Genomic DNA, 26743 nt, shown 5'->3' on the forward strand with positions numbered 1-26743 from the left:
TGCACATCCGGACGGGGTTGGGGTGGGACTTCACCTTGGCTTGATTATCTCCCGCGAGATTGCGCAAAGGGACCGCGGGCGCGTTTTCCGTGTTTCTTCGCGCCGCATGCGTAGATACTGGAGAGATAGGAGTCGGAGGATGTCCGCACTTTGGCGTTCCTTGCAGCACGGTTTAACTTTCCACCGAGAATCGAAGCTAGGCTAGTGATTGGAAACGGTCTGATTACGCTATCGCGTTCTATTCTTCAAAGCGAAGCTCAAGCGTCCTCCAAGTTTTTAATACGACACTCAAGAGTCATTGCTCGGTGTGAAAATTCCTTTAAAAAATAGTCCATATATAGACTGAAATCTGCCACCTAAGCGGTGAGCCACTTAATTTAGGAATAAAAGCGTGTTGCTTTATTTACTCCTAGGTACGAGTACTCCATCTGAATCTGCACTTTTGTAGGACGTTTGATATTTTATGCTTGACTCATTTTTCAGCTGCTCCACCCTGTTAATTACGAAGCCGATGATCGATTATTGTAGACGTTTCATAATCTCACATGAATTTATTGCACAGTCATAGTCATTAGTTAGAGGCTGTTCTTCATTTTTTAGCGTTTTAATAATTTCATATAGTAGATAGACCCCTTACATGTACATGAAGAGTGACCATTTCTCACCACAATGTTCATAACGTTTCTTTCATGTCCTGAAAGTCACTGCCACTTCTCACGTTTCTTCTCATATATTTATAACGTTAGTTTTTGCTTAAGGTTTCGAACCTAAGGACTAATCCGGAGCTTTAGGCAGAAAGGAGACAGAAGCCTTAATACCCCTGTCACACCGGCCCCCGTAAGCCTCTTCGACCTCTGTCGCATTTACTCTTGTAGATATTTTCTGGCTGCACTGAGGAAATTTAATGAACCTGTCGTCAAAGAAACTCAGCAGCTTTCATGGACAGCTGAGGGGATTAATGCAGGCTCTTTATATGCACCATTTACCGCTTGGAGGTGCTTCGGCGTGTTCATTATCACCCGGCGAGATGGCGCGAAGGGCGCGCTTTAAAGGCCGTCGGCCCGCTAGTAGCTGCGTTGGGTAGGCTGCTCTCGTGTTCGGAGGAGCAACAGCGTTTGCGAGTTAGATTAAATGCAGGCGACGGTGGGTCAAACGCACGGGACGCCACATGAGGCGAAATTAAAATTATGCCATACACGGGCCATGCTGTGTCGGTGCCCGCGCTGCGTTTTCGTCATCTGGCTGGCGACCCACGCTAGTTTCCATTTTGGGGTCTTGGGACAACGCGATCGCAAGAGTCCAAGAGCGGCTTTTGTTCTGCGCATGCGCCCTGGCGGCTCGAAGATGTCTTGGGTGCCCTAGCTCCTTTGTTCCCCAATTCTATTTCTCTCTTGTGTTTCGCCGGAGTGGAGATGTGCGCCTCCGACTTGTACTTTGACATACAGGGCGTGGTGGCCCGTGGTCGCGCGTTTATCTCTTAAGGGGCCCTCCAACACTATTCAACCCCCCATTTTTTACTTGCGGGTTTCGTAGACTGAGGGCTGGGGATAATTTTAGCATAGGTATAAGCACCAATATCAAAAGATTTAATATTTTAATCACGCAATAAAGTCGCTGTATCGCTGCTGACTGCCTCAGCTCGTAGTGGCGCTGGCCAGAACTATTGCGGGCGGAAATGGCGACGATGCGCACGAGCCCATGATTGGATAAAGGTAACGTTAGAAGTGATCGTGGCGTGGCATCAAATTTGAGATTACTATTTGGTTTTGTCTTTCTTTTCTGTGCTTTTTCAATGGACTCCAAATAGACGCCGTCGCAACAAAAAAGATCACTACAACGACAAAGCACGACAGAGGCGCTGGCTGCCATTTCGCCTCTGGTGTTTTTGCTTGCGCCGGTCAGATGTCCATATGAAACGCTTCTCCCTCTTCCCTCTGTTTGCGTCTGTACATTTGCGAGCCGCCTCTTTCCGCACGTGCGGTAGGCTCTTGATTGTTGTTGAAGCGGTGCCAGTAATCTTCTTTGTTGAATGACCCTGTAATTCGTCGGGCTGCTCACCGAACAACCTGCATAGGCGCGGCCGTGCTTCACCGCCATTGCCGCTCCACAAATTCCCTTCTCAGAATGAGAGGAGGGAATGACATGGAATGTCGTTGTAAGGAACAGCAGACAAAGCCTCGCCAGCCTCGCTTTGAAGCAGTAGCGCCCGCTCAAGTTCTGACAAGTCAGGCGTCAGGCAGCACATTTGTTACTATGGCAATGACGTCAACAATACGATGGAAAGGGCAAGCAACAATGGATTCCAAGCTTCCCCTACATAGGAGCTTTCAGATCATTTCATTGGGGCTCTCTGAAACGTCACAGGGCGAGTGAAATGCGGTCATCTGACCCCGTGAAAATCGAGTTGAGGGTAGGTATTTTGCTTTCTTTTATTTTCAATTTTCTAGATCGAATAACTTCGGAGTGCGTGCCGCTATCGCTGCTGTTCTTTCTGTGCCATCGTGTTCGTGCTTCAGTCTAGGCAACCCACGAGTAAACAAATGGGGCGTTGAAGAGTGTTGGAGAGCCTCTTTAAAGGGTGGGGTTTGTACGTCTTGTGCTTTCACCGCGAAGTTTGCGTTGAAGCTACGATATATAGACAGCGCAAAGGTCACTTCACTCTCTGCAGCGGCCGCTTTTGCGAAAGGAGTGAGCTGCTAGCTAGAAGAGCCAAAGTAGGGGCTAGTTGAAGTAACAACTGTGACAATGGATAGTTCGCGCTCGTCCTGTGTGTGTGTGTTCTTTTCGTGCTTCCTTTCTGCTTGAGCAGAATGCTCCAAGTTTCGAGCTGCTTGTATTTCTTCGTGTGACCTTCCAATTTGTTGCTATCGTATTGATTGTTCGGCCCTTGCGGATAAACGGTGACTTCTTTGTTGTAATTTTCACAGATGACGCTGCGCGGTTGTTAAAGCCTTGCCAGGGAATCGCCAATTCTTTTCAACTTAGATTGCTTTGTGTAATGTTTCGACTATTTAAATGCTTCCCAAGTTACAGAGATTAAACATTTTTTCTTTTATTTCAGGGACCTCAGCTGCCTCAGAAATACGATACATGTGAATCTCATGGTTACTTACTTCCTAATTTCTATAACCTGGATCATCACCGCCACGCTGCAGTCGGTGCCTTTGCCAAATTTCCAAAGAGTAAGTTGTGAAATCAGTGAAAGTGTAGTCATTTGCGATTGTTGTAAACTTAAAGCGACACCAAAGAGAAACAATGAATCCGCCTTGATCGATAAATTTTGCTCTGAAAACTCGAATGTCGTTAATTTCGCCATCATAGGTTTATTAATAGAGGAGAAAATCAAGTTCAAGGTTTCGCTTTTAAAATTCGCGCCGAAATCTCCCCACGTGACGTCACGAATTTCAAAGTGTATTTATCGTATTTTGGCGCCATTGGCTCAACAAATTTACCCCAAATTTGGTATGTTAAGTCTATGGCCCCGTCAGAGGACAATGTACTTCATTTTTACTGGTTAGGAACTACGGAGTCGCTAGCAGGCGCCGTCAAAACATGTGACGTCACGGCGAATGGTGCGGAAACTTCAAGGTGGCGTCACCACACACATTTTGTTTTTGCGCGTTTTCTCGCTTACTAAGCGTCTCCTCGCAGCAAGCGTGGTGTTTTTGGTATTGGGAAAGCGTCCTTTGCTAATATGAGAAAAATCGTTTTCCTCTTTAGTGTCCCTTTAAGGCGCCCAGTCCCTTCATTCCGTGTATCAACATATTTGTGTGCGTGCTCGCGATTCTTTGCTTGCGGGTATCCCGTGCGTCTATAATAATTTTCGTCTGTTGCAATCTTATCGCAAAACATTCTTGAGATTGGCAACTTTTCCGTCCCAACTTTCAAATGTCATTTAAAACTGTTTTCGAAGATGAAGTTTACTTAAATTCGAATACTGCGCATAATACCCCACGCTGGCTGAAGGACCATGGCTGCAGTTGCCTAACACTGGCGCTTTTGCTCTCTCTTGTTCAACAAAGCCACACCACACTGGAGGCGCACGAAGCTGGTGTAATTAGAAGATCTTACGCTAATGATGTGGATGCGCATTCAACAATTCATGGCTAATAATACTGGCATACAGCCGGTGTTTATGACGGCTGCGAATTCCAGGCACATTTCTCGCCCTTGCCATATGAATTTTATAGCCGCAGAGAAGTTTTCTTTTGGTGTTTGTTACAGCAACACATTTCTGTCGCGACAGCTTTTGGCATGGCTTTGGCAATAACAGCCAATTTTGATTGGTCAGGCGCTGTCGCGCGCACCCTAACTAGGCAAGGATCTGCAAACGGCTCATAGCTTTGGGCGTACCATGTTCTTCACACTCTTTGAGGTGCCGCAATAACACGGCACGAAGGTCACTGCCCTCCCTGCTGCAACAACGCATTTTGTTGAGAACAGGTCGGATGCTAAGATATTTGGGCGCTTGCCTTACTTGTTATAACATTTCAGTTTGTAGATATCTAATTCATTGCTTCAGTATTGCTGCGAAACTCTGACTGCTTTTAATAGTCAATAAAAAATATTTGTGTATAAGCAAATGTTGTTACCGCCCAACCGCAGGCAGCTTGTGGTCTCTACATTGTTCTCACGTACTTGATGGGGACCAACTTCTTCTGGATGTTCGTCGAGGGCCTCTACCTGTACATCCTAGTCGTGAAGACGTTCTCTGTAGAAGTTGTGCGGATACACGTCTACGCGTTTATCGGTTGGGGTAAGTGGTTATGAATTGGAGGTCACCTTCGCATAAGTTTTGCGCAGTTTCGCTGTTTAGTTGACCTGAATATAGAGGAAAGAGCATTCAGTAACCCCATTATTGTGCCGCCTACCGTTCCTCGCGTAATAATGCGAATATAACCAAGTGTGGGAAGCCAAACACGTTCGTTACATGTGTGCGGGGTTGCTTAAGGACAGTTACTAAATCCGGACTATACTTCCAGACACATGGGAAAATAGGTAAACGGCGATGAGAATTAGCACGTCAGACTATATTAACTCGAGGCATATATCCGCCTTGGCAGAGAGGGTGGATATGCTGTAGAGAAAGAAAGGAGGAAAATACAGAGTAAATCAACTTATATTGACGCCACCAATAAAGGGGGAGGCGCACCTTCCTTTTGCCTAGTAGAAAGCCCAGAATCCCCACGTCTGAGCCACTGCCGTAACGAGCATCGCTTCCCGAGTTTCAAACGTGCGGCCTACACAAATGTATTTCATGCATGCCCAGATGAACAGGCTTGCAAATGAAGGAAACAGTGTGATGACATAACACATACCGAAACAGAACTCTCAGAATTGCACTTGATCACAATAACAGCAGGGCCATTCTAGAGACAATGACCCCGCCCTTTTGGCGACCATCTAAAATGCGTATGAAAAAAATTGTGCTGACATCTTGCATTGCAAAACACATCTCCAGAAATTTTGCCAGAATGTGCTATGTTTGCAGTTTTGACCCTGTCATATTGCTCTATATCAAAACATTAGGAGTATTCGATACTTACTGCACGGAAGATATATTTCGCGCGAAAAATATTTTAAGACCATCGAAGTTTGTATATCTTTTCGAAAAAACAACCGTAATATCGAGAAAGCCTTTATTTTAGTCGGCATTGAGACGCAATTTGCACCATGTGGAGCCCCAATTAAATTTTAGCTTTATACCTTTGTCGAATGCAAATGAACAGTTACGCCTATAAGGGAAGTTGGTCCGCCACGCTAGTTTTATGAATAAGTGTAAACATTTTTTATTTCTTTTTTTCTTTAGGCAGCTGTAAATGAAAGTAGTAGCTGTAACTGCAGCCTTAGAACTTTCCGATGCTGTAATATACCAAATGGCGGGTAAAGCATCCCAACTGAAAATATCGTCATCCTTCTAAAAATGCAGAACTTATTACCAACTATTTTTAATCTGCGATTAAATTGACCGGATAAAAGTAGAGCTAACGCGAAGCGAAGAGCACATGACAGACGTTACGTAGCGAGCGAAGTTTAGTAAGAACAATGTACAGCGAGATGGCAAACGCGTGAGGGGGAGACAGAAAATTAGGTGGGTAGATGAGATTAAGAAGTTTGCAGGTATTACGTGGCAGCAGAAAGCACAGGACCGGGTTGATTGGCGGAACATGGGAGAGGCCTTTGCCCTGCAGTGGGCGTAGACAGGCTGATGATGATGATGTACAGCGATGAGCACTGTTAGGGTGAACACGCGAGCGCGTTGCCGACGGCACTGTCAGCGCCGCGTAACGGTCATCGGTGGAAACATTGCGCATGCGCATCATGCGTTCTACGAAATAATTTTTCCATCGCGCGCATACAAGCGTATCCAAAACAAGCCTATCCATGACGTGTGCACGCCGTGGAAAGAGTGTATCGCAGAGCACATGCTGTGCATGTGCAATCTTTCCAACGATAGCTCTTACGCTGCGCTGACAGTGCCGTCGGCCACGTGCTCGCGTGTTCACCCTAACAGTGCTCATCGCTGTACATAAGAAGCACGAGCGGTGCATAAGCTGTGAGAAGACACCCTAGAATATACCGGCCAGAAACACCAAATTACAACGTAGAAAATATATTTATATGAGTGAACTACTCATTTATAATTCTATTTGTCTTTCATTAGGCGACGTTCAACAAGTTTGTGCATTTATCTATGTCTAGGCTTCAAGATAATTCTAGTTTTCATTTCGAACACATGCCTTAGAGATGTATGTTGACGCATCGATGTATAAACTATTGCGCCGAAGTTCCGCCTGGAGACCGCACTTCCGCGCGTGACTCAGTCTGCTTCATTACCTTTATTCTTGATGGTGTGCTTTGAAACTTACAGTGGACGGACATGCGATAATCATTGCTCCAGCTTGGCACAAATTTTCTATTTCAAAACGTACTATCACCTGCCTTTCACTCGTGTTTCTGTGGTTGTGATCGTCGCCGCACTTGCTTTCTTGTGATTATTTCGTGTAGAAATGTGTTTCACGGTTACATGTAAGTGTTTTTTTAATTAAAACATTGTTTTTGAAGTTCAGAAGGAAAAATGCAACTAAAATTTGCGCTTACCGCAACGATGACTATGGAGATATGCATTGCGTATTTAAGGCAAGAAAAAGACAGCATGTATCACATATGACCTGCTCTGGGGTCTTTTTTTTTCAGTTTTTAAATGTAAAACCATGTTGATCGGTATATAAAGAATTCTTTTTTTGCCAAGTGCGGTCAATTTTCGGTGTCATGTTGCTTTCCTCAGCTATCAAGAGAATAATATGTCTTTTTATTTCTTATTGATATGATATAAGGAGGTGGTCGTACACAAATAAGGCTGCTACTACTCCTTGCTGTTGAAGAGACCGGGCATGCAACATAGAAGGTTTACAATTAAATACCTAAAAACTTTCTCACAGTAACACCAAAAACTCCAGGATCATGTAAAATGTTTCCCTTATGATGTAACTGTTTTGCACCATTGGTTTTCAGGGTTGCCAGCCATCATTACCGCTGTCTGGGCCACGACAAAATCCTACCTCAGTTCAAGGCAGCACAGCGACCTGAGCATCTCTGATAGCGTGTATGCAACCTTTATATTACTCACATTAATGCCTCACTGATATGTACTTGAAGATAATCGTGCACTTTCTTTTTCTAGACTTCGTAATAAATTATTTTTAAACTGTTATTTTTATAAAAACAGCAGAAATTTTGTGAAAAATCCTTGGAACACGGGGTGTTGCTAGAGCCAATGTTTCGACAAGCAGAGCTGTCTTCTTCAAGGCTGCAAATGACTCGAAGGCAGTTGCAGCCTTTAAGTAGACAAGTCCGCTTGTCAAAACGTTGGCTCCAGTGGAATGTCGTGTTCCAAGGATTTTTCATCATTTCAAGAGCCCATCTTCTTCTGAATTTCTACGTGAGAGCAAATTCAAGGGAGATGTTTGAAATGTTCCGACGGTTTTGTTTGTTCAGTGATTTTTTAGCATCTTTCCTCCGTCATAAATATGAACTGCATTTTATGCTTAAAATATTTGTGCAGCAAAGCACGTATTTTAAGCAGCGGTGGTCCTGCATTCCTATGAGTATGTGGCTCATCAAAATACGGAACCATTACTGGTTAAAGGATGTTTAAGGCGGCATGGCTTTTATTCGACGCACAAAAAACGACACGCAGTGCTCTCGAGAAGGAATTTAAGTGGTGCCGTTTCAGGTGTCTTTGAAAACAAAGGCTTTAAGGATAAGTCGTATAATAGCCGAATCAGCTATTCAATCCTACTAGATCGGATGCAGAGAGTAGAAGGGGAGGAAAACAATTTGATTTTTTTTTCCATGGTGCACATTTTATACGGTTCATCAACGCTCTTGATACGTAGATGGAAGAAAAGGAATGTATGCTTCCGCAAAATGCGGATTAATATTTTCTTTTGCACTGGAGATTTCATGAGCAGCGGTTCCGTTTCTCTTAGCTTTTTTGTTTTCTCAGTTTTGCTCACTGCGAACTCCGCACTTTTTTTTAACAAATAATATGCATATAGGCTAGTGCATACTGTACGTTTGGCTAAGGACCATGCTTAGATTGCTCATCGGGACGATGCTTCTTTCAGAGGGGGGCAAATGCCGCGTGCATACAGCAAGAAAGACGAAGGCAAGGCAAACACGTCAAGCTCTTTGAAAAAAGGGCAAAAAGGCAAAGTAGAGGACGTTCCTAGTGCGCGGCAATAAAAGACGGACCTGCGCATGCTGCTGTGTATGCGAGGCTGTTCAAGCTTTTATAGCACAGTCAGTGAGATTTACGCTATAACCACGGATCCAGAACTTCGTATTCAACCAAGGTAGGCTCCGTTGTATTTAAGAGCGGAGCTCTTAAAGCTTTTCGTTGCGTCGGGTAGTGCCAACAGAATCTGTCATCATCATGAATCGGCATCCGCTCTCTTCGTCCTCCTCTTCCTCTCAATCCTTTTCTTCACCTTCTACTTCGCTCCCAAAATACGTGCGCCATTTTAGCCGGCGTGGCCTGTAATAACCCTTATGGGTGAGAGGAGTGAACGAGTACACCGAGAGAGAAAGAAAAAAGGAGAGAAAGAAACAGAGAGACAAAATGAAAGAAAGATTTAAAGAAAGAGAAAACCTTGGCCAAAAGAAAACTTGTTATCAGGCGGTGGGATTCGAACCCACGGACCCACGATCCGAAGACGAGCGTCTTAACCACTCGGCTATCCAGGCATCCTGACAGTATATAGCATAGCCTTGTATAGTGTCGCATAGCAAGGAGGTAGAAAAATAAGTGAGGGCGAGGAGGAGGGAAAGTAGGAGGGGAGAGAGTTAAAGCAGGGCATAAAAAGAATGAGAAAGGGAGAAATAGAGAAAAGGAAATGCAGAAAGAGGAAGAAAAATGATCAAAGAAAAAGAAACAAAGGAATAGAGAGAAAGCAAAAAAAAGAAAGAATGAAACAGAAAGCAAGTGAGAAATAGAGAGAGGGAGACAAAGATGGGGAAGAAAGAGAAAGAACGATAGAACGAATAAAAAAGAGAGACAAATCAAGGAATAGAAATAGAAGACGCAAAAAAGACAGAAGCAAACAGAGAGATTAGAGCAATACAAAGAGACAGAGAAACAAGAAAAATAAAAAGAAAAAGAAAAAAAGAAGGCCGCCCAGCTACGCATTTCCTTCAGGCTTGGTACCCCTATAGTGGGTCAATTTTTTTGTATTCTTAATAGAATTATTATTCGCTGCGAAACATTCCGGCGCCTAATGTTTATTGTCGAATACTAATTCTGAACAAAAATACTTTTTTTACACGAAAGGCTAATTATTCTCTTTTTTATATTTCAAATATTTTATCTTAGGTACCTGATTATTGGCCGATCGCACAGGGTGGGTGTGTGAGCGAAAAGTTTAGGATTTACATCTAAAATTACAGCTGCTGTTCCACCTGATTTGTGCGTTACGTACTTTGGTATAAAAACCCGTTTGACTACAACGGGCTTTAATCCAAGCTTATATGACCGAATTATATTTTTTGGAACATACAGTACGTACGCATATTAACTCAACATTGCCTGTAAAGTATTCGTGCGAAAAATGGAGGTCCCCATTAGCAGGTACACACCGCTCGAAAGATTCACCGCAAGTAAAAAAGGAAATTGCTCCATTGTGACCACGTATTTATTAAACGATCAATGGGAATAACCTCATTTGGGCTGATGAATTCTGGTAGGATCATCGTCATGAAAGACATGGCCATCAAGTTGTAAAGCTATGGTTATCTCAGAAAGCGTAGCATACGCTTCTTTCTTTTTGCAAAAAGAAAAAAAAAGGCAAAGAAACGAAACATTGAAGAAACCTGCAATTTCACTAAGGTGCAGTTGATAACCGTCCCTGCCGGTCAAACCCGAATACATCAAAACAAGACAAGATGTGGGCGTGGCAATATGAGTTTGACATATTTTTATAATACTCTTCTAACGCGTATGTCGTAGGGGAGATTAATGGTTCACAAGCAGGCATGAACAAACTATGGTGATGGGATGGAGACGCTATCAAATAAAACGTTGCTTCAGCTCGTCACTACGAAAAACCACACCTTGCAATAATCCTGTTCACACCTTCTGTCCATGCTAACACTTTTTGATTCCGTTACATGGTGGGCTTGCTCTGAAGAGATTTGTCATGGAAACCTGAAAAACGTATCTTAATGCGCAGCGGGCTGGTGCGAACAGGAATAGCAGTCGCACAACGCAATAATACAAAATGCTTCACAAAATTCCTGTAAGGCGACATCCTACTAATTAGGTGCCCGTTCAACCACTTCGGAATAATATTTGTCCAAAGTAAATTAACCATGACAGATCGTTGCGAACCGAAAGCTTTATAGTCTACCATGACTAGGGCGAATGTTCACATTTGGACTGTTTCAACTGATTTTCTTTTCTGGTTGTTTTCAGATGCGTGTGGCAGATGAGAGACCTGTATGACTGCATCTTCATCGTTCCAGTGATTGGCGTTCTCTTGGTAATGCATGCTCGTAATCGTTTGCTTCTTAATACTTTCATCGAATCCATTCAAATTTTCAATACATTAAAACATAATAAAAAGACAGGGCATAAGCAATGGGCCTCCACCCCCATCGTACACAGGGGATTAATGCTATTTGTCGACATAATATTCACTCCTGTCTAGACACACATATAAATAACGTTTCATTCGTCAGTAGTTAGATGACCCACTGAGTAATTGGGGCAATACCAACCGCATTTTTTAACCAGGTCATGTTGTATATAGCGAGCAGTGAAATGAAGTGATATCATCCTAAACAGCAACGTAAAAGCCGTACGAATGGACAATAAAAGTAGTTGTCCGAAAAATGCTCGCTCGAGAACGTTTATATAGATTTCTGAAATTAAAAAAAGAACTCTCTCAGCGAAAGCGCTTGTCGAATTGTGCGCAGAGAGCGCGATAAAAAAAAAGTACGTTCTAAAGTTCCGGAAAGATTACCTGGCGCTAGCCTCTATTTATATTTTCTGAGCAGATAAACGGGATCAAAATGCAATTTTAGTTTTCTTTAACGAGTGGCTGAACGTCCTTCACTCATTTAGTTTTTACACTTCGCGTGGAATAACGAAGTTGCACTGTTTGCTCAATTTGTTCCTTTGTTGTCATATAGCATACATTGCGCCATCAAGCGCCACATCACCATTATACCTTTTATTTTGCTTATTTTCAGACGAACATGTTTTTCCTCGCCGAGATAATGTGGGTGCTCATCACGAAGCTCCGAGCTGCGAACACTGTCGAGTCTCGCCAATACAGGTCAGTGCTTCGATTAGAATGAACAAATAATAGGAACACTCGTTGCGGCCAATCTCTGCATCGAAAATAGTCAAGCCTAACTATAACGAGCAGGTTTTTGCACTAGCAAACTGTCTAATATATCGAGAAATCCGATATTCACAAACTCACCTATGACGAGCTTCAAGTTTTCTTACACATCTTTGTACACATATTTGCCCATCTAGACAATAATAAATAAGAAAGAAACTGTGCATCAAAATCTTGCGCATCATTCTTTCCTTTTTCGCACCTGGAATGTTCTTCGACGAAACGAATGGCACATTAGGCCGGTCGCTACAGAGCTCTGACTCGGGCTGAAACAACGCAGAGCCCGTTCCCCATACGAGAAAGAAGGCACGTGCAACCCGAACTTAGTCCCGCTCGCCAGAGCAGCCCGACAAGGAAAAAGAAACAGAAATGCTTCCCCTGTAGCAAATAAATATCTAACGAGCCATTTACGCAGACGCCGACCAACCGTCGTGCGTGCCTCCGCGGCTGATACGATACCATCATGTGAAGCTGCAGGAGCTGCGTGTGTTCCAGCAATGCGACGGCAGTTAATGTCAAGATGACAACATTTCTTATACACTTCGCGTAGCAGCTATTCGAAGGGTGCTTTCGTCATTTTAATGAGGGTTGAAACCAGTTCATTCTACCTAACTGTGGGTATCTTGAAGGTTATACACATTGATACATTTGAAAATTTCTTTGACGACATTTTCAACGCGAAGTACGGACGTTTGAGAGGGACATTGTATACCTGCTCACGGAGGCTTCCGTAAATGTCGGCACAGTGCCGACGCATTGGCACTAATGCAAGTGCAGTTTTCACCTTGCACTCCACTGCCCGAATTCATTATGCTGACTGTACAATTTTGTATGTGAACTTCTGTGTTTTCGTGCTTATTGGGCTCAGGGGCGTAGGCAGAAATTTTTTTCGGGGGGGGGGGGGGGGCACCTCCTTGATCTGTAGTGGGGACGAGCAGGCAGATGTGGTCGAGTGTCATTTTCTGCTCTGTATGCTATGGCAAAAAAAAATTTCGGGGGGGGGGGGGGCACGGGCCCGGTGTGTCCTAACGTGGCTACGCCCCTGATTGGGCTGTAACCAGCGCACGTTCAGTATAAGATTCATTAGCTCAACCGGTGTTCGTTATATTGAAGTAGGACTCTAATATGAGCATCTTTTTTTTTCTTTAATCCCTGCTTCCGACTCGTATAAATAAAAATATTTCAGTTTATGCAGATGTGCCGCGCCGGATCTAGTCTTCGTCAAAAATGCGGGCTCAGTCGGGTGGGAAAACCTTCCGCCAGATTTAGGCAGCGACCACTATATTAACGTCACTAAATTACAAATGGAGGCAAAATATAGAAGAAAGTTCTCCTATCTGGACTGGGATAAGTTTAGAGAGTCACGCACGGCTCGAGCTGAACGAGGGGAAAAACCAGAGTCTCTGGAGCAGTGGACAGAGATGCTGCTGCAGGATGTTAAGGCAGTCACTAAGACGATTGAGACAGAGGTACCGACCGACAAAATGGACAGTAGACTTGCGCATTTATTGGAGGCCAAGCAGTCACTGTTGGAACGATGGAAGGGCCAGAGGCTTAATCGTAAGCTTAGGAAAAAGATTGCAGAGATAAATAAGCAAGTTGAAGAACATTGCCAAACATTATCCAGGCAGCAGTGGGATGAAATTTGTAATTCAGTCGATGGACAAATGCGAACGAGGGGTAAATGGAACCTTCTAAAACATCTTCTGGATGAGTCGGGCACAAAATCTAATCAAAGGGGGGTCCTTGCTAAAATACTCCATCTTGCTCAAAAGTCCTCCTCGGGAGCGGAGATATTAGAGCAGCTATGTAATAAGTATCTACCGCTAGCTCCCGATTCCAACATGCAAGCCTATCCGGCGTATGAAGGGACACCGTGTCCTCATTTGGATGAACCCTTCGGAGTAAGTGACGTGCGACGAGCCCTGCACGAACTCAACGGCGGATCAGCACCGGGTCCGGATAGGGTTAGCAATAAAGCACTTAGAAACTTGGAAGATGACTCTGTTGAATATCTCACTGACGAGATTAATAAGATTTGGAAGGGAGGTGATATCCCGGAGCAATGGAAGCTGGCCAAGGTGATACTCATACCCAAGCCCGGTAAAGCGCCGAGTTTGGATAATCTCCGTCCCATCTCTCTCACGTCATGCGTGGGAAAGGTGGCGGAGCACGTTATCCAGAACAGAATTGCGGCTTACATAGAAGACAATGATATCTTTCCTCATTACTTAATTGGCTTTAGGCCGGGCCTCTCCACCCAGGATGCTATGAAAATCATTAAGACTCAAATTTTAGATAATTATACTAGGGATACCAGGGCGATCCTGGGCTTGGATTTAAAAAAAGCTTTTGATAATGTCCGTCATGATTTCATTCTGAATGCAATCTCTGGTCTCAACTTAGGTTCCTCGTTTCATGCGTTTGTCAGATCCTTCCTGAGCAGTCGGAGAGCCATCCTTAAAGTTGGCGATCTGGAATCGGATGTGAAAGTCCTGGGCGATAGGGGCACCCCGCAGGGCTCTGTTCTTTCACCCCTACTTTTTAACATTGCCATGGCTGGTCTCTCGAGGCAGCTTAGTGGAATTCAGGATGTTGGTCACACAATTTACGCAGATGATATCACCATTTGGTGTCCGGGAAGTAGTGATGGCGCTGTAGAGGCTGCCCTGCAGGAGGAAATCGACACTACCGAGTGCTTTCTGGAGGGCACAGGTCTTTCCTGCTCCCCGGAGAAGTCTGAACTTCTCCTGTATAAGCCGGTCAGGAGGGGCCCCCGACCGAGAGGCTGGATGCCACCACTAGAGACCGACATCCACCTCCGTACCAAGAGTGGTGGGTTAATCCCCAAGGTCGCTTCCATTCGAATCCTAGGTATGACGCTGGAAGCGACGGGCACCAATAACATCACGATTCAAAGATTAGCGAAAAAGACAGATAGTGTTATTAGGCTAATTAGGAGGGTGGCTAATCGACGGGCAGGGTTATCAGAGGATAACTCGGTCAGGCTTATCCATGCCTTTCTGTTGTGCCATTTTACATATGTGGCGGCAATGCACGTTTGGAAGAGAGTGGAAAGGGATAAGCTTAATGCGATGATTAGGAGGGGGGTAAAGAGTGCCCTGGGGCTCCCCAATTATACCCACACGGATCGTCTCCTGCAGTTGGGAATTCATAATACATTGGAGGAAATCGCGGAAGCGCAAGAAAGAGCACAGGTAATTCGACTCTCTGGCTCAAAAGCAGGCAGGAGAATTCTCGCGGATATAGGTACCCCACCGGCTCAGGTTGATGCTCTGTACCAAGGGTTGACGAGAGATCAGAAGGAGAACATTATCGTCTCGCCTGTCCCGAGGAACATGCATCCCCAGCGAAATGTAGGCAGGAGAAGAGCGCGAGCTCTGGCCCTTCTCCGCGACGTTGAGGGTCTCCAAGGGGGTGGCTGCTTCGTAGACGCGGCACAATATGACGGCAACAGTGGCAGGTTTACGGTAGTTGCAATCAACCACCAGGGGGTTACCATTAATGCGGCGTCGGTATACGCCCAAACTGCTAATGCAGCCGAGCAGGTTGCCATCGCCATGGCTCTCCTCGATGAAAATCACGAAAATATATATAGTGATTCTAGCGCGGCCATTCGCGCTTTCACTGTTGGTGCTGTGTGTAAAGAGGCCAAAGCAATACTCGGTGAGAGGTCAATTAGAACTCATACCCTTACATGGTTCCCTGCTCATATGGGCTCCATGGTAGGGGGGATTATCAATCTCAATGAGTTGGCCCACTCCAGGGCGCGAGGGTTAACTATCCGCGACCATGGAGGACTTCTGGGACAACCTGGAGGATTGGTAAATAGGGATCAACCGACCACGTACAATGAAATTACTTTACATTTCGCTATGGGTAGGAGAGTCTTCCCGCCTCCAGCTCGGAAGTTAAACAGGGCGCAGGCTTTGACACTGAGATTGCTGCAAACTGAAACATATCCTAACCCTGCCTTTCTGCACAAGCTTTATCCTGATGTTTACTTAACTAACTCATGTACGAAATGTGGCGGTTTAGCCACCTTACACCACATGCTCTGGGAGTGCCCCTCGGTACGTGGCACTGATACAGCATCGGCCAGCAAGTGGGGCTCCGCTCTGAGGAGTCCGGACATTCAGTCACAACTTTGGGCTGTCCAGAGGGCCCACGATGCGGCGGTAGGTCTCGGCCTGACTGTCCCGTCGTGGGAGCAGCCCGCCGCGTGCTAAGGCACACGCCTCCGGACTTTGTTAATAAAGTTATTCCAATCCAATCCAGTTTATGCAGATAATACTGAAGAGCAATGTGGTATAATATTCGGACCAGCGCAACCGACTCAGGGGAAAATGGCCTCCAGTGATGTGATAAGTCCTCGAAGAACATGCCTTCCTGGAGTGTCCTTTTCTGCAAAAGATTTGCTTCAGAAGTCTTGTGCCATAGCAAACACGCCATGTTGACTTCTTGTTGAGTGATTTTTTTTGTAGTACAAATATCTATGAATGCACGCCTAGTTCAAGAGCAGAGCCTTCTGTTTTGTCGCACGTCCTAACCGCTAAAAGATACCGCGTCTTTTGCGCGAAGCTCTTTGCACGTTCACCATCGGTACCTTCATATTCGGCACTGCATAACGGACGAGAAGTCGTGCTAAGCCGCCGCACTGATACCTGTATGTATGTCAGATGCAGACGTTTCGCACAGTATTCGTTATGGAGCATGAATTAGCATGCGATTATTTATTGAATACGTATAGGCAGATTGTTTGCGATTTCCCAGGAAATAAGGATTCTCCTATGCTTCGTTTGGCACGATACCACGTTCTGATAGCCCGGCTTTCGACAATGCGGATAAATTTAGAAATTTAAACTCAGTGTCTACTTACTTTGCAGAAATGTTGCAAAATATCAACGCACCCGCATTGTCGGCAAGTGCTCGCTGTTGTTCAATAATGCTAACTTTCTTCCGAACTGCAGATCAGTATGTTTTTGTACAAACATCTCTTCGGCTGATGTTCTGCTATGTTTATTATTTCGGGGCTTGTTTCGGTTCATTTATCTGGTGCATTTAACTTTTCTTAAACCAGGATAGCTGTACAGCTTGCCGGGAGTCATTATAAAAAAGGAGCTACGACTTCCGTAATCTTTAAGAGGTAAAAGCGGTATGTTTTTTTCATTGGAGTGCGGCAGTTGCTAAACATAAACAGCTACAAACAACTAAAATAAAAAAACAACATATGAAGGAATATGTTGTAGTAATGCCAATGGCTGCTTTTTCCCAACCTTTGTGTTTTGATTATAAAAACAGCGCAGCAACACGAGGACAGAATGAAAGAAACAACGGGACGGCCACTCTGTCCTCGTGTTGCTGCGCTGTTATTCTTATAATGAATGCAAACCAACTTGCCCAAATTTCCGTTCTCTTAAACTTCGTGTTTTGCTTGCAACTATTCATAAATTAGGCAAGTATGTAGATAAAAGACGGATAGTTGTAGCTTGTAGTATGGATTGTATAAAAGAGATAGCTTACAAATTTTTATTGATGAACCGTGGCACCTTATACCTTGCGGAATCCTTCGCGCTCAAGGAACAAATCACGCAATACACCGTAGCGTGTATAAACAAACAAAATGGCATTTTTTACACCTTCCATATAATGGCTCCGCTAGCCAAATTATGCGAGTGCCAGGATCTTATTGTAGCACGACAAATACAACACAGTAAGGAATCGAGAGTATTAACTCACTACGCCTGGACAGCAGGCTAGTAAAGTTCGCTGCTGCCTGAAAACCAAGCCTATAGCGCTCGCGGGTCATGTTTAGCGAACGGAGGCGCATTAAGGAGAATGGGAAGGAGTCCGCGGGGACGATCCGCGGAATCGCTCCCGCGGAGCTCCCCATCGCTCGCTTGAGAGTCGACTCCGCGCGGACTGAGTTCCAAGGCCCAAGAGAAAAAGGGCCGTTCCTCATGGCTCCCTCACATCCTCGCCGTCAGGAGGCGCCACCACGGGAACACGGGTGCCGTCTTTCACACAGGGGTGATACGCCGACTTCTGATTGGCTCATGTCCAGCGGGTAAATCAGCCTGCAGGACGTGCGGGCTCTTTGCTGTGAAAACGCCCCGCCACGGTGGGCTAGTGGTTATGGCGCTCGACTGCTGACCCGAAGGTCGCGGGATCGAATCCCGGCCGCGGCGGCTGCATTTTCCTTGGAGGCGAAAATATCTGAGGCCCGTGTACTTAGATTTAGGTGCACGTTAAAGAACCCCAGGTGGTCGAACTTTCCGGAGCCCTCCACTACGGCGTCTCTCATAATCACATCGTGGTTTTGGGACGTTAAACCCCAGATATTAATATTATTGCTGTGAAAACACCTCTCCGGAACTGCGAGCATCTTCACAAACCCCCGAGGAAATCGACATAACCTATTTCGAAGTAAAAGGATGCGTGAAAAAAGAAAGAGACACTGTCACAAGAGAGGGCACGAGGGCAAGCGCTAACATAACATTGTAGTTGTTCAGGAAATCCTTTATGAAAAAAAAGGGATATCCACATTTTTTTTTTCAAATGGGCTATGCGCAAATACCACAAAACGGGCATTTTCTCGAAAAATTGCGCCGACGTGTCCAGCTACATCTGCATCTAGCAATATTTCTGCTGAACTTTAGGAACAACGCACGCAGCTGGTTCCAGCATTTCTCTGTCTGTTGAACTTTTTTTGGCCGTATATCTGATCAATACAGTGTATGTACACGGGTTATCTCTTGATACTGATTGGAGAGCACGGAAAAGGGAGGATGGCGGTCAAAACAAGTCGAAGGGCGCGTGTAAGACAAAGTCGCAGCGTGCAAGTTTGAAGCTTTCGCTCCACTATAGTTCCACGACAAAACGGACCCTGTTGTGTTCCCTAGAAACTTGCTTGATGTGTTCACGAAGCTGCACCCAAAACGTATACTCGTACAATTTCAGCTTCGGTCACAAAACCAGCGAGAAGAGGTGTAGTACATCGCGTTCATAGAGAAACGGACTTCATGCAAGCATCACTAATGCGCCTGGAAAAAAATTCGCTTAATGCGCCAGTATATGTAGGTCGACAGTTATGCCATCTCATACAGTGTGTGAGGTGGCATAACTCATAGCTGCGGACACCAGGTGTAATCGTGCACTAACCGACAAATTTCACGCTCCGGTAACGGCACTTGTATTCACAAGGAGCTAGTCAAGCTTGTAAGAAGAAAAGTCGCCCTGTAGTTACTACAGCATCATCAGTGGACACAACCTCCCAATAAGAATGTGATATTGCGAACAAGGACCTTTGTTAACTTGCTCCTATGTTCCGGCTTGCTTACGACCATTCAAAATGAGACACATGCATGTCAAATCAGCACATGCACGTTTGCTTTTATCGCGCATGTTCCTGTCCCCAACGCCAATAGTCCTCATGTAAGCTTATCCACATTTTTCTATTTTATCTGTTCAGAACGCATCCAACCGTTTGTAGCCCGTGCGCACGCAGTTCATTTTTCAGCGAGAGGCCGTTGTGCATTTATATATAACAACACAATCATGAATCGCTTGTCTCAAATTAGACTGGCCGTTGCAGTGAGGTCCCTTGCATGGCAACAAGACTAGCATGAATTTTTACGTAAGTAAGGACTATTTCCTAGCTCTGGTTTAGCTATAATGACATATAAGGCGAGGCAGATGTGGACAAATATTTCTATTCCGGCTGGTCATGTTAAGAAGGCGCTTTAGCACGGAGCCCCTCCCCTCCAATTTTTCTTTTAAAATGCATGTGAAGCGCTGAAGTGGGTTACGATGGTACAACTGCATGGATTCATGATTTCGTACATTCCGACATCAAAATAGTGTTCGTGAACTTTAATGTGCATATGTCTTTCTGCAACATTCTCGTCTGATTTGTTCCCAAAACATCTAGGCACTCAACTCCACCGTGGGCCGATCCGCGCCCCTCTAACCGTAAAACGGCAAGGCAAGTGGCTGGACTTCGTCTACGACAAGATTAACAATGGAGTGGGGTGCACTAACAAGCAGGCTCTGCATGAATGATTTCGTTAGCAACGTCATCCCTTCAACTAAGAGAGACGCCTAACACCGTAAAGTAACTAGCTTCGCAATAACTAGGTATCATCAGCCAGCCTTGCATTTTTCATAGCAAATGCTTACCATAGCGACTAACTGCACATAGCCGCCCACTGCATCTGCACTTTCGCATATACTTAGGTACGCTTAGGTTGGAAGTCCTTGAATAAACGCTACATGACGATAATTGTTACATGTGCTTCTCAAGTACAAAATCAATGCTCAGCTCTGCCTGCTCGCTTCGCATAACTCGTTTGCTTTCCAGCCTTGCCAAACAACATTTTTCTTGTTGTATACAAACCAATAACCAGTGTTTCGCGGTTTTTGCTATCAATTGCTTTTTTTTTCTTATTGCTCGATGTATATCAGCAGCACCAAACAAGTGGAAAATCTACAAGAAACCGTCTTTTACGAAAACGATGTTGCCTTCCAGTTGTTGAAACGTAGAACATGCAGAGCTCTGAAAAGTTTTTCTTTACTGACAGCTCGTCTAAGTATTGACGCCGTATACATGTATACGTGTGACAGTTTTCTAGAACGATTACTTCCAACTACTCCGTTTGGTTGAACAAGTGCTCAAAGGAGTTGCTTTAGTATCACAAACCGATTTACATTAATGTGCTGAGAAGAATACCGAAGTCTTTACAATATTTTATGTACAGTAGCTAGTTAAAGCGTACATGTTTGCTGTGTCATTCATTCCTTTTCGCGTAATGGTGAGGTACCGTAGGAAGGTGTGTTGCTTGTATGGAATTGAGAATCTTCTAGCTGATCCATTCTTTACCCTATTTTCCTCGCAGGCTGCGCAGTAAGGCAGAAAATACTGAGTATCGACGCTTACTGATACCTTACTGAACTGGAAGCTCGAATGTAAACATATAGGGTAGCGGCACATACCGCGTATCAAAGCGTATATTTTTGTTGTAATCGACATTTCCTACATATGTTCGAAGCAGGCCCGTAGCCAGGGGGGGGTCGCCCCCCCCCCCGATATTTTTATGATACATGATGTTTTACTGAAAATAAATAATGAAAATAGGCGTTTTTATCAAACAGTCAAGGCTTTCAGCAAGTGCCCCCCCCCCCCCGAAAAAAATTCCTGGCTACAGGCCTGGCTCCAAGCTACGCTGAAAAGGTATTCTGTATGACAAATTTTTGGGGTAGGTGCAATGTGTTCGCTGCACAGTAATATTGTCAGTGATGAGCAGATCCTTCAGGTTTAAGTAAAATTGCGTTTCGGAGAAAAAAAGCCGCTACGTCTTCAATTGCGACAAATTTCTGAAGTTGCAGTTATTAGAAATTTTGAAAATCCGAAGGTACAGTTATTAGAAAGATCGTCTCGGGACGCTGGGGATTTTGCGTAGGTGCATCGGTTCCCTTTTGTTTCGTTCTTTTCGATTATTTTGTACCTGTGCGCGACGTTCCCACGCTACTACGATGACGGTCTTGTGCTGCTCACCACATTTTTCTGCCTTCACTTGAAATATATAGAAGTCGCAAGAGCGTGGTTACGCTTCTATCAACTTCGGGATGGGATCGGGCGCGGTTGCGGTCCCCAAGGTCCGCATACCTAGAAGAAAAAAGTGCAGTACTAACAATAGAAAACTCAAATCTAACGCATTCTTACTATTTTGCATTCGTGGATTAGCTTTTACTGTGCACAGAACCATACCAGAATACCTTTCGATGGGTTCCGTGCTTTTAATTTCGCTTATTCACGTGTATTTCTGTCGATGCTCTTAGGTTAGCATCACCTCGTACGTAGACGATATGCGTAGGGCGATCGTGGATGCGTTCGATATTCTTTTACTCTTCTAGGCATACGAGTACCCGCCATATCCACCGTTTTTCATCATCCGGTGCAGGTTTTTGTTAAAAAAAGTACCAGCTCAGTCTTTGAGGATGACGATTGCTTGTCAGCTAACAACTGTTTATTTATAATCGAATAGTCGTGTAAAAAACAAAATTTTGTGGTCGTAATATATAGTATCTAAATAAATAAATAAATAAATAAATAAATAAATAAATAAATAAATAAATAAATAAATGCAACTAACAGCACGTCCCCGTTGTCGTACTTTCTTAGCACACAAGCAGAACAATTCGAGCAGTAACCCCTTTTCAATCATGTTTTTATGCGAATTTGTGTCGGCCCCTGCGGAAGGCATAAATTGTAGACGAGCTCTAACGCATTTTAGATACGCACTGATGTGGGGGATGTGGTGTCACGGTTTTCGCGCTTTTTCTCTTCTTTTCTTCCTTTTTTTTGCGTATGCAGGAAGGCTGCCAAAGCTCTGCTCGTGCTCTTGCCACTTCTCGGCGTCACCTACATTCTCGTGATCTGGACACCTACGCACAAGACAGCCAGAGTAATATTCACCTATCTACAAATTACGCTGCTGTCCACACAGGTGAGGTTCTTTTTGTGTCATCTGTGTGTGAAAATTTCAACAGTTCTTACTTTGTTAAATATATAGTTAAGAGGATGGCGTTACGGTTGGTTTTATTTGAGGAAAGCGTGACCAGGCCTGACCACGTTCAGAGGTTTATTTCTAGGATTACATGTGCACGATGAACGAAAAAAAAATGAAAGAAAAGAACAATACACAAAACCCCATCCTTTCATGCCCATGTTATTTTTGCCTGCATGTGGTGCTTTAGCTGCTCAGTTAGCTATTAAACCGGGCATGGCTAAGCTCTTAGGAAAAGATATTACCTCAGAGCATAACCGCAGCGATGGGACATCGTCGAACTTCCGCAGAATAGGACATTATTGTTTTTCTCTTATCTTTAATTAATTACTCTCTTTCGATGCTGACACTTCGCAGCGATAAAGTTATAAGTCCAGTGAATCGCACGCAAGAAAAATATATTTATGACAAACAAGACACAACTAACACTGTAAGAATGTACTCTATCAGTCATCAGGAAATGCATTTTATTAGGATAACATGCACCTCCGTTGATGTAGTGCTTACCTGCGAGTTGAAGCTACAGCAACGGCTATAACACAATTACTTTTACCCGCAGGGTTTCAACGTCGCTGTACTCTACTGCTTCCTGAACGGAGAGGTGAGCATATATTTCTTTAAATTTGACAAACGTAAACAAGCTCAGGCTGTGACGTCACATCATTGTATTAGTGACGGGGTAAGACAAGAAAGCTTTGCGTCTAAGAGCATGAACTCCCTCGACTGATTTCTTATGATCCGAAGAATGCTTTGAGTTAACTCAACAGATCTGGTGGTCAAATGGCGTTCTCGGCAGAACACGGAACATCCGAAGGTGCAATACCTTGAATGATCACCTAAGTTGCAACTGATCGTTTAGCACCACACGTCTGCGGGATGATCCCCTCATTTAGGTTCACGGCATAATCGCAGAATTGTATACTAAAATTTGCTTCTAACTTTCATATTCCGTTATTTATTGCTGCATTGCACTGCGCAGGTGCGAAAGACTGTGCGACACCACCTGGAGCGCTGGAAGACGGCTCGCGCCTTGAAACGCGGCGGCAGACGTCGCTCGAGCACGTCGCGTTTCGGCGACGTCCGTGTTGCCAACTCCAAGCGAGGAAGCTGCGGAAGCTTCGCTACGACCACCACGTCGCTGGGGAACACGCGTCTCTACTCGGCCACCGGAAAGCGCTTCAGCAATACTTCTTACGGACCGGTGGCCCTCAAGGACGAACTAGTGTGAACGCGATCGACCGCCCTTCACCACACGACTCATGTTCGCAGCGAACCCTCCGACGTTCCTCGCTGAAAAGCAGCACCAACCGCCGACATACTGGGCTATTTTCAATACGAATTGCTATGAAGTGTTAGCACAGGATGCTTGGTTCATGCCCCATCGTCTCTAAGTGAACGTTACGTTGCAGCCATTTCACTACGTAGCATGGGAAACAGTCGACCGATATGAACGTAACGGTTGCTTATAATGCATAGCCACAAGGTATATGAGTGATTTGTGCTACTAAAATCTTCGCCTGTAATCGCTGTATTTCTCAGTCGAAGATTCCTAGTCGGATGTGTGGCGAATTGCAGTGCTTCGATATTCATTATTAAGCCGTAAGCCTTATATGCCTCACTAAACAAGGAATTTGACCGTCGGCGTCCCGTGTCGTCGGCGGCGTCGGGGACGAGTGGGGCAAAACGTAATCACGTGATGACAGATCGCGAAAATTTGTGACGTCATCATGACGTCGCGTGACGTAACGCCACATAATGCCGTCGTATCGCCCTACTTTGGGCGGCGAACAAAACCGGAGAGTGTGCGACCTCAAGAGAAGAAAATAAAGACGGCGCTTCGCAGTGGCACGTGAAGCCGCTGCTCGTTTTCCCTGCTGGCGTCGATTCTGGTTCAGCCGCCTCGTTCCTTCGCTCCTGTGGCACAAGGCTACACCGTCATCACATGACATCGTAGCTTGGTCAAAGGTGGGCTGATCACGGAGGCAGTGCAAAACCATGTTACGGAGGGTGGCGGACAGGATAAATACATCTAGGGAGCCTACATGACCAGCCGTTCATGCAGGCTCCTTGATACATCGATTGAGAAGAAAAAAAAGATGGCTTTCACCTTCGAGTCGTCTTAGGTGAATGTACAAGGGACCCTGTGATTTTTCTCTTTAAACAACGTATTCTTTCACCGACCGTGTTACATTGACAGAAGTGTAACTGAGCACTCCAGGACGGCCCTTGACGTGGGATCATCTGCCAAAGAATAAAGTCAAGATGGATCGCTATTATGGTTCGATGAACATGCCGGTCATCCACTATTAGCCGTAAGTTGAGGGCGAAAAAAGCACGAAGTTCCTCCTCGAAAGTTGTTGGACTCGGATAAAGGTGCGCGTTGGCGTTAGCATCCTTTCATTAACGGTGCACGTTTGACTGTTTTCACCGTATGGACAGTGTTTGTAGTGAATCATAGAGTCAATCCACGTCGGTCCCAAGATAATGCTGTGACTGGAAATGGTGCAAGAGTCTCGTTGCTTTTGAGGAAGCTTCATCGAGGTGGCGACGACATATGAACTGTATTATTTGCGCGGAACGACAGTGTACTATTGTTTTCATTTATAGACTATATCATGTATGTCATTTCATATGTGTGTATGTGCCATGTGCTGACATTGATGAATTGGGTATAGCTAATGTAACGGTTTTGTCTCGAAACTGCTTTTTATCTTGCTTCTTGTGTGGTGATAGCCACATTCAAGCATTGTTATCCACCCAGACCAGACAGTCATTGACGGTGCATAGTTTATTTAGTACCTGTTGAACATGACACAAGACTCGGGCCTGCAGAAGCCTGGAAGCGATCCTCAGGTTGATAAAAAAAAGATAAGCAATCAAATGAAAGATACCATTACATTATGCTGGCCTTTTTAGCCGTTTAATAAAACAAGACGCAGACTTGCAAAAAAGACGGGTGAAGAGATCACCTCCTACAGCGCTTTTTCTTTCTTTTTCCCGCGTGCCTGGAAACGGTTTGTGCTGCGGTGACTCTCCGCACCACTAACAGATGCCGAAAGGAGCTGCCGGGGAGTAATGTTAGGAGGACATATGATTTGTGTGGCCGCAAGCCCTGTATTTGAATGTGACATGATTCGTGGTATAAGTGCGCGGTCTATAGTCGTGTGCAAAAGGAAACGCTTTCTGGGTGCTCACCCTCTTCAAGTTAGAATGAAATTGGACCGGCTTCATGTGGCAGTATCGTTTTGCTGTGAACCCTATGTTTTTCGAAATTCGTAAAAAGTCCTGATAATAGCAAACGTCACATTCCTGGCAAATCTTCAGTGCTGTAACATAAACCAAGCGTGTGCTTCTTATGTGCGGCGCTGATTAGCGGACCGCAGTGGCGGTGTTGAACTCGCTGAATTAGTTTGGGATACTGCACGCTTACTGCGACTCCATTAGGTGTGCAAAACACGCTGCGGCTGCGTCGATGTCCGCTTTATCAAATAAGGCTAGTTTCCTGTGGCCCAAGCTATTTTGTATTTCCTGTTTTGTTAACTGCGTTTATATACTAACGCTTTCTCAAAGAACAATCAAATACATTCGTTCAGATAGAGTGTTAATAGACGTTGTTGCTGACTATTGCCGATGTGATGCCCACGTTATGTAAGCTTTTCTATGTAACTGATTCCTGCGATTGGAAGCAAGCCCAGCGGTTACATTGTTACTACGCCAGTATCTCAGAAGTCAGTCTCTCCACCCCAAAAGATATAAGAATAGTTTCTTGCTTAAATCAAGCTTTCTGAAGGAAAGCACTACGGGCCTATTGAAGTGTTTTCATACGTAGTCATACAATGGGGTGAAAAGCCGCGTTATTCAATTCGCCGTAAATATAAAAGCACCGAATCAATGACTGATACATCACAGTGTTCGTTGGTGGCTTCCATTTCGTGTACAAAGCAGCTGCCTTAAGCAAGCACTGAACGTTATCTAGTCAGCCTCGCAGAGCCAACTAACTGTTCTAGCAGGAGCATTGCTGCAGTGGGCACCGATCATTGTTACAAACTTTGCGTCTTTACGAGAAGGCGCCATTTGTTGTAGCAGTGTTGTTTGTACGTGTTGTGACTTGTAGCGAGCTATGAATGTATATTTTAGTAAGTAAAAGTCATTTCCCGGCATTAAAACTGACACTGTTTTGTTCACTTTTGCTATAGGCCAGTCGCAAATGGCCTGACGTCTCGGCAGGCTTGAGTGCGCCCCACGAGGCTT

At 44.8% G+C, this 26743-nt stretch overlaps 1 protein-coding gene across 1 annotated transcript in view; it reads left to right on the plus strand.

Annotated features, from left to right (window-relative positions):
* Positions 1-24151, plus strand: part of LOC119386800 (diuretic hormone receptor) — a 182058-nt gene extending 157907 nt beyond the window's left edge. The window contains exons 7-14 of the mRNA XM_037654076.2: positions 3062-3182; positions 4606-4756; positions 7516-7606; positions 10973-11039; positions 11752-11837; positions 22300-22432; positions 23052-23093; positions 23472-24151. Of these exons, the coding sequence (XP_037510004.1) occupies positions 3062-3182; positions 4606-4756; positions 7516-7606; positions 10973-11039; positions 11752-11837; positions 22300-22432; positions 23052-23093; positions 23472-23720 (940 nt within the window). The 3' untranslated portion in view covers positions 23721-24151. The remainder of the gene's footprint in view (positions 1-3061; positions 3183-4605; positions 4757-7515; positions 7607-10972; positions 11040-11751; positions 11838-22299; positions 22433-23051; positions 23094-23471) is intronic.
* The last annotated feature ends 2592 nt before the right edge of the window (positions 24152-26743 follow it).

This window comes from Rhipicephalus sanguineus, chromosome 3 (assembly GCF_013339695.2).
Source record: "Rhipicephalus sanguineus isolate Rsan-2018 chromosome 3, BIME_Rsan_1.4, whole genome shotgun sequence".
Taxonomy (NCBI): Eukaryota; Metazoa; Arthropoda; class Arachnida; order Ixodida; family Ixodidae; genus Rhipicephalus; species Rhipicephalus sanguineus.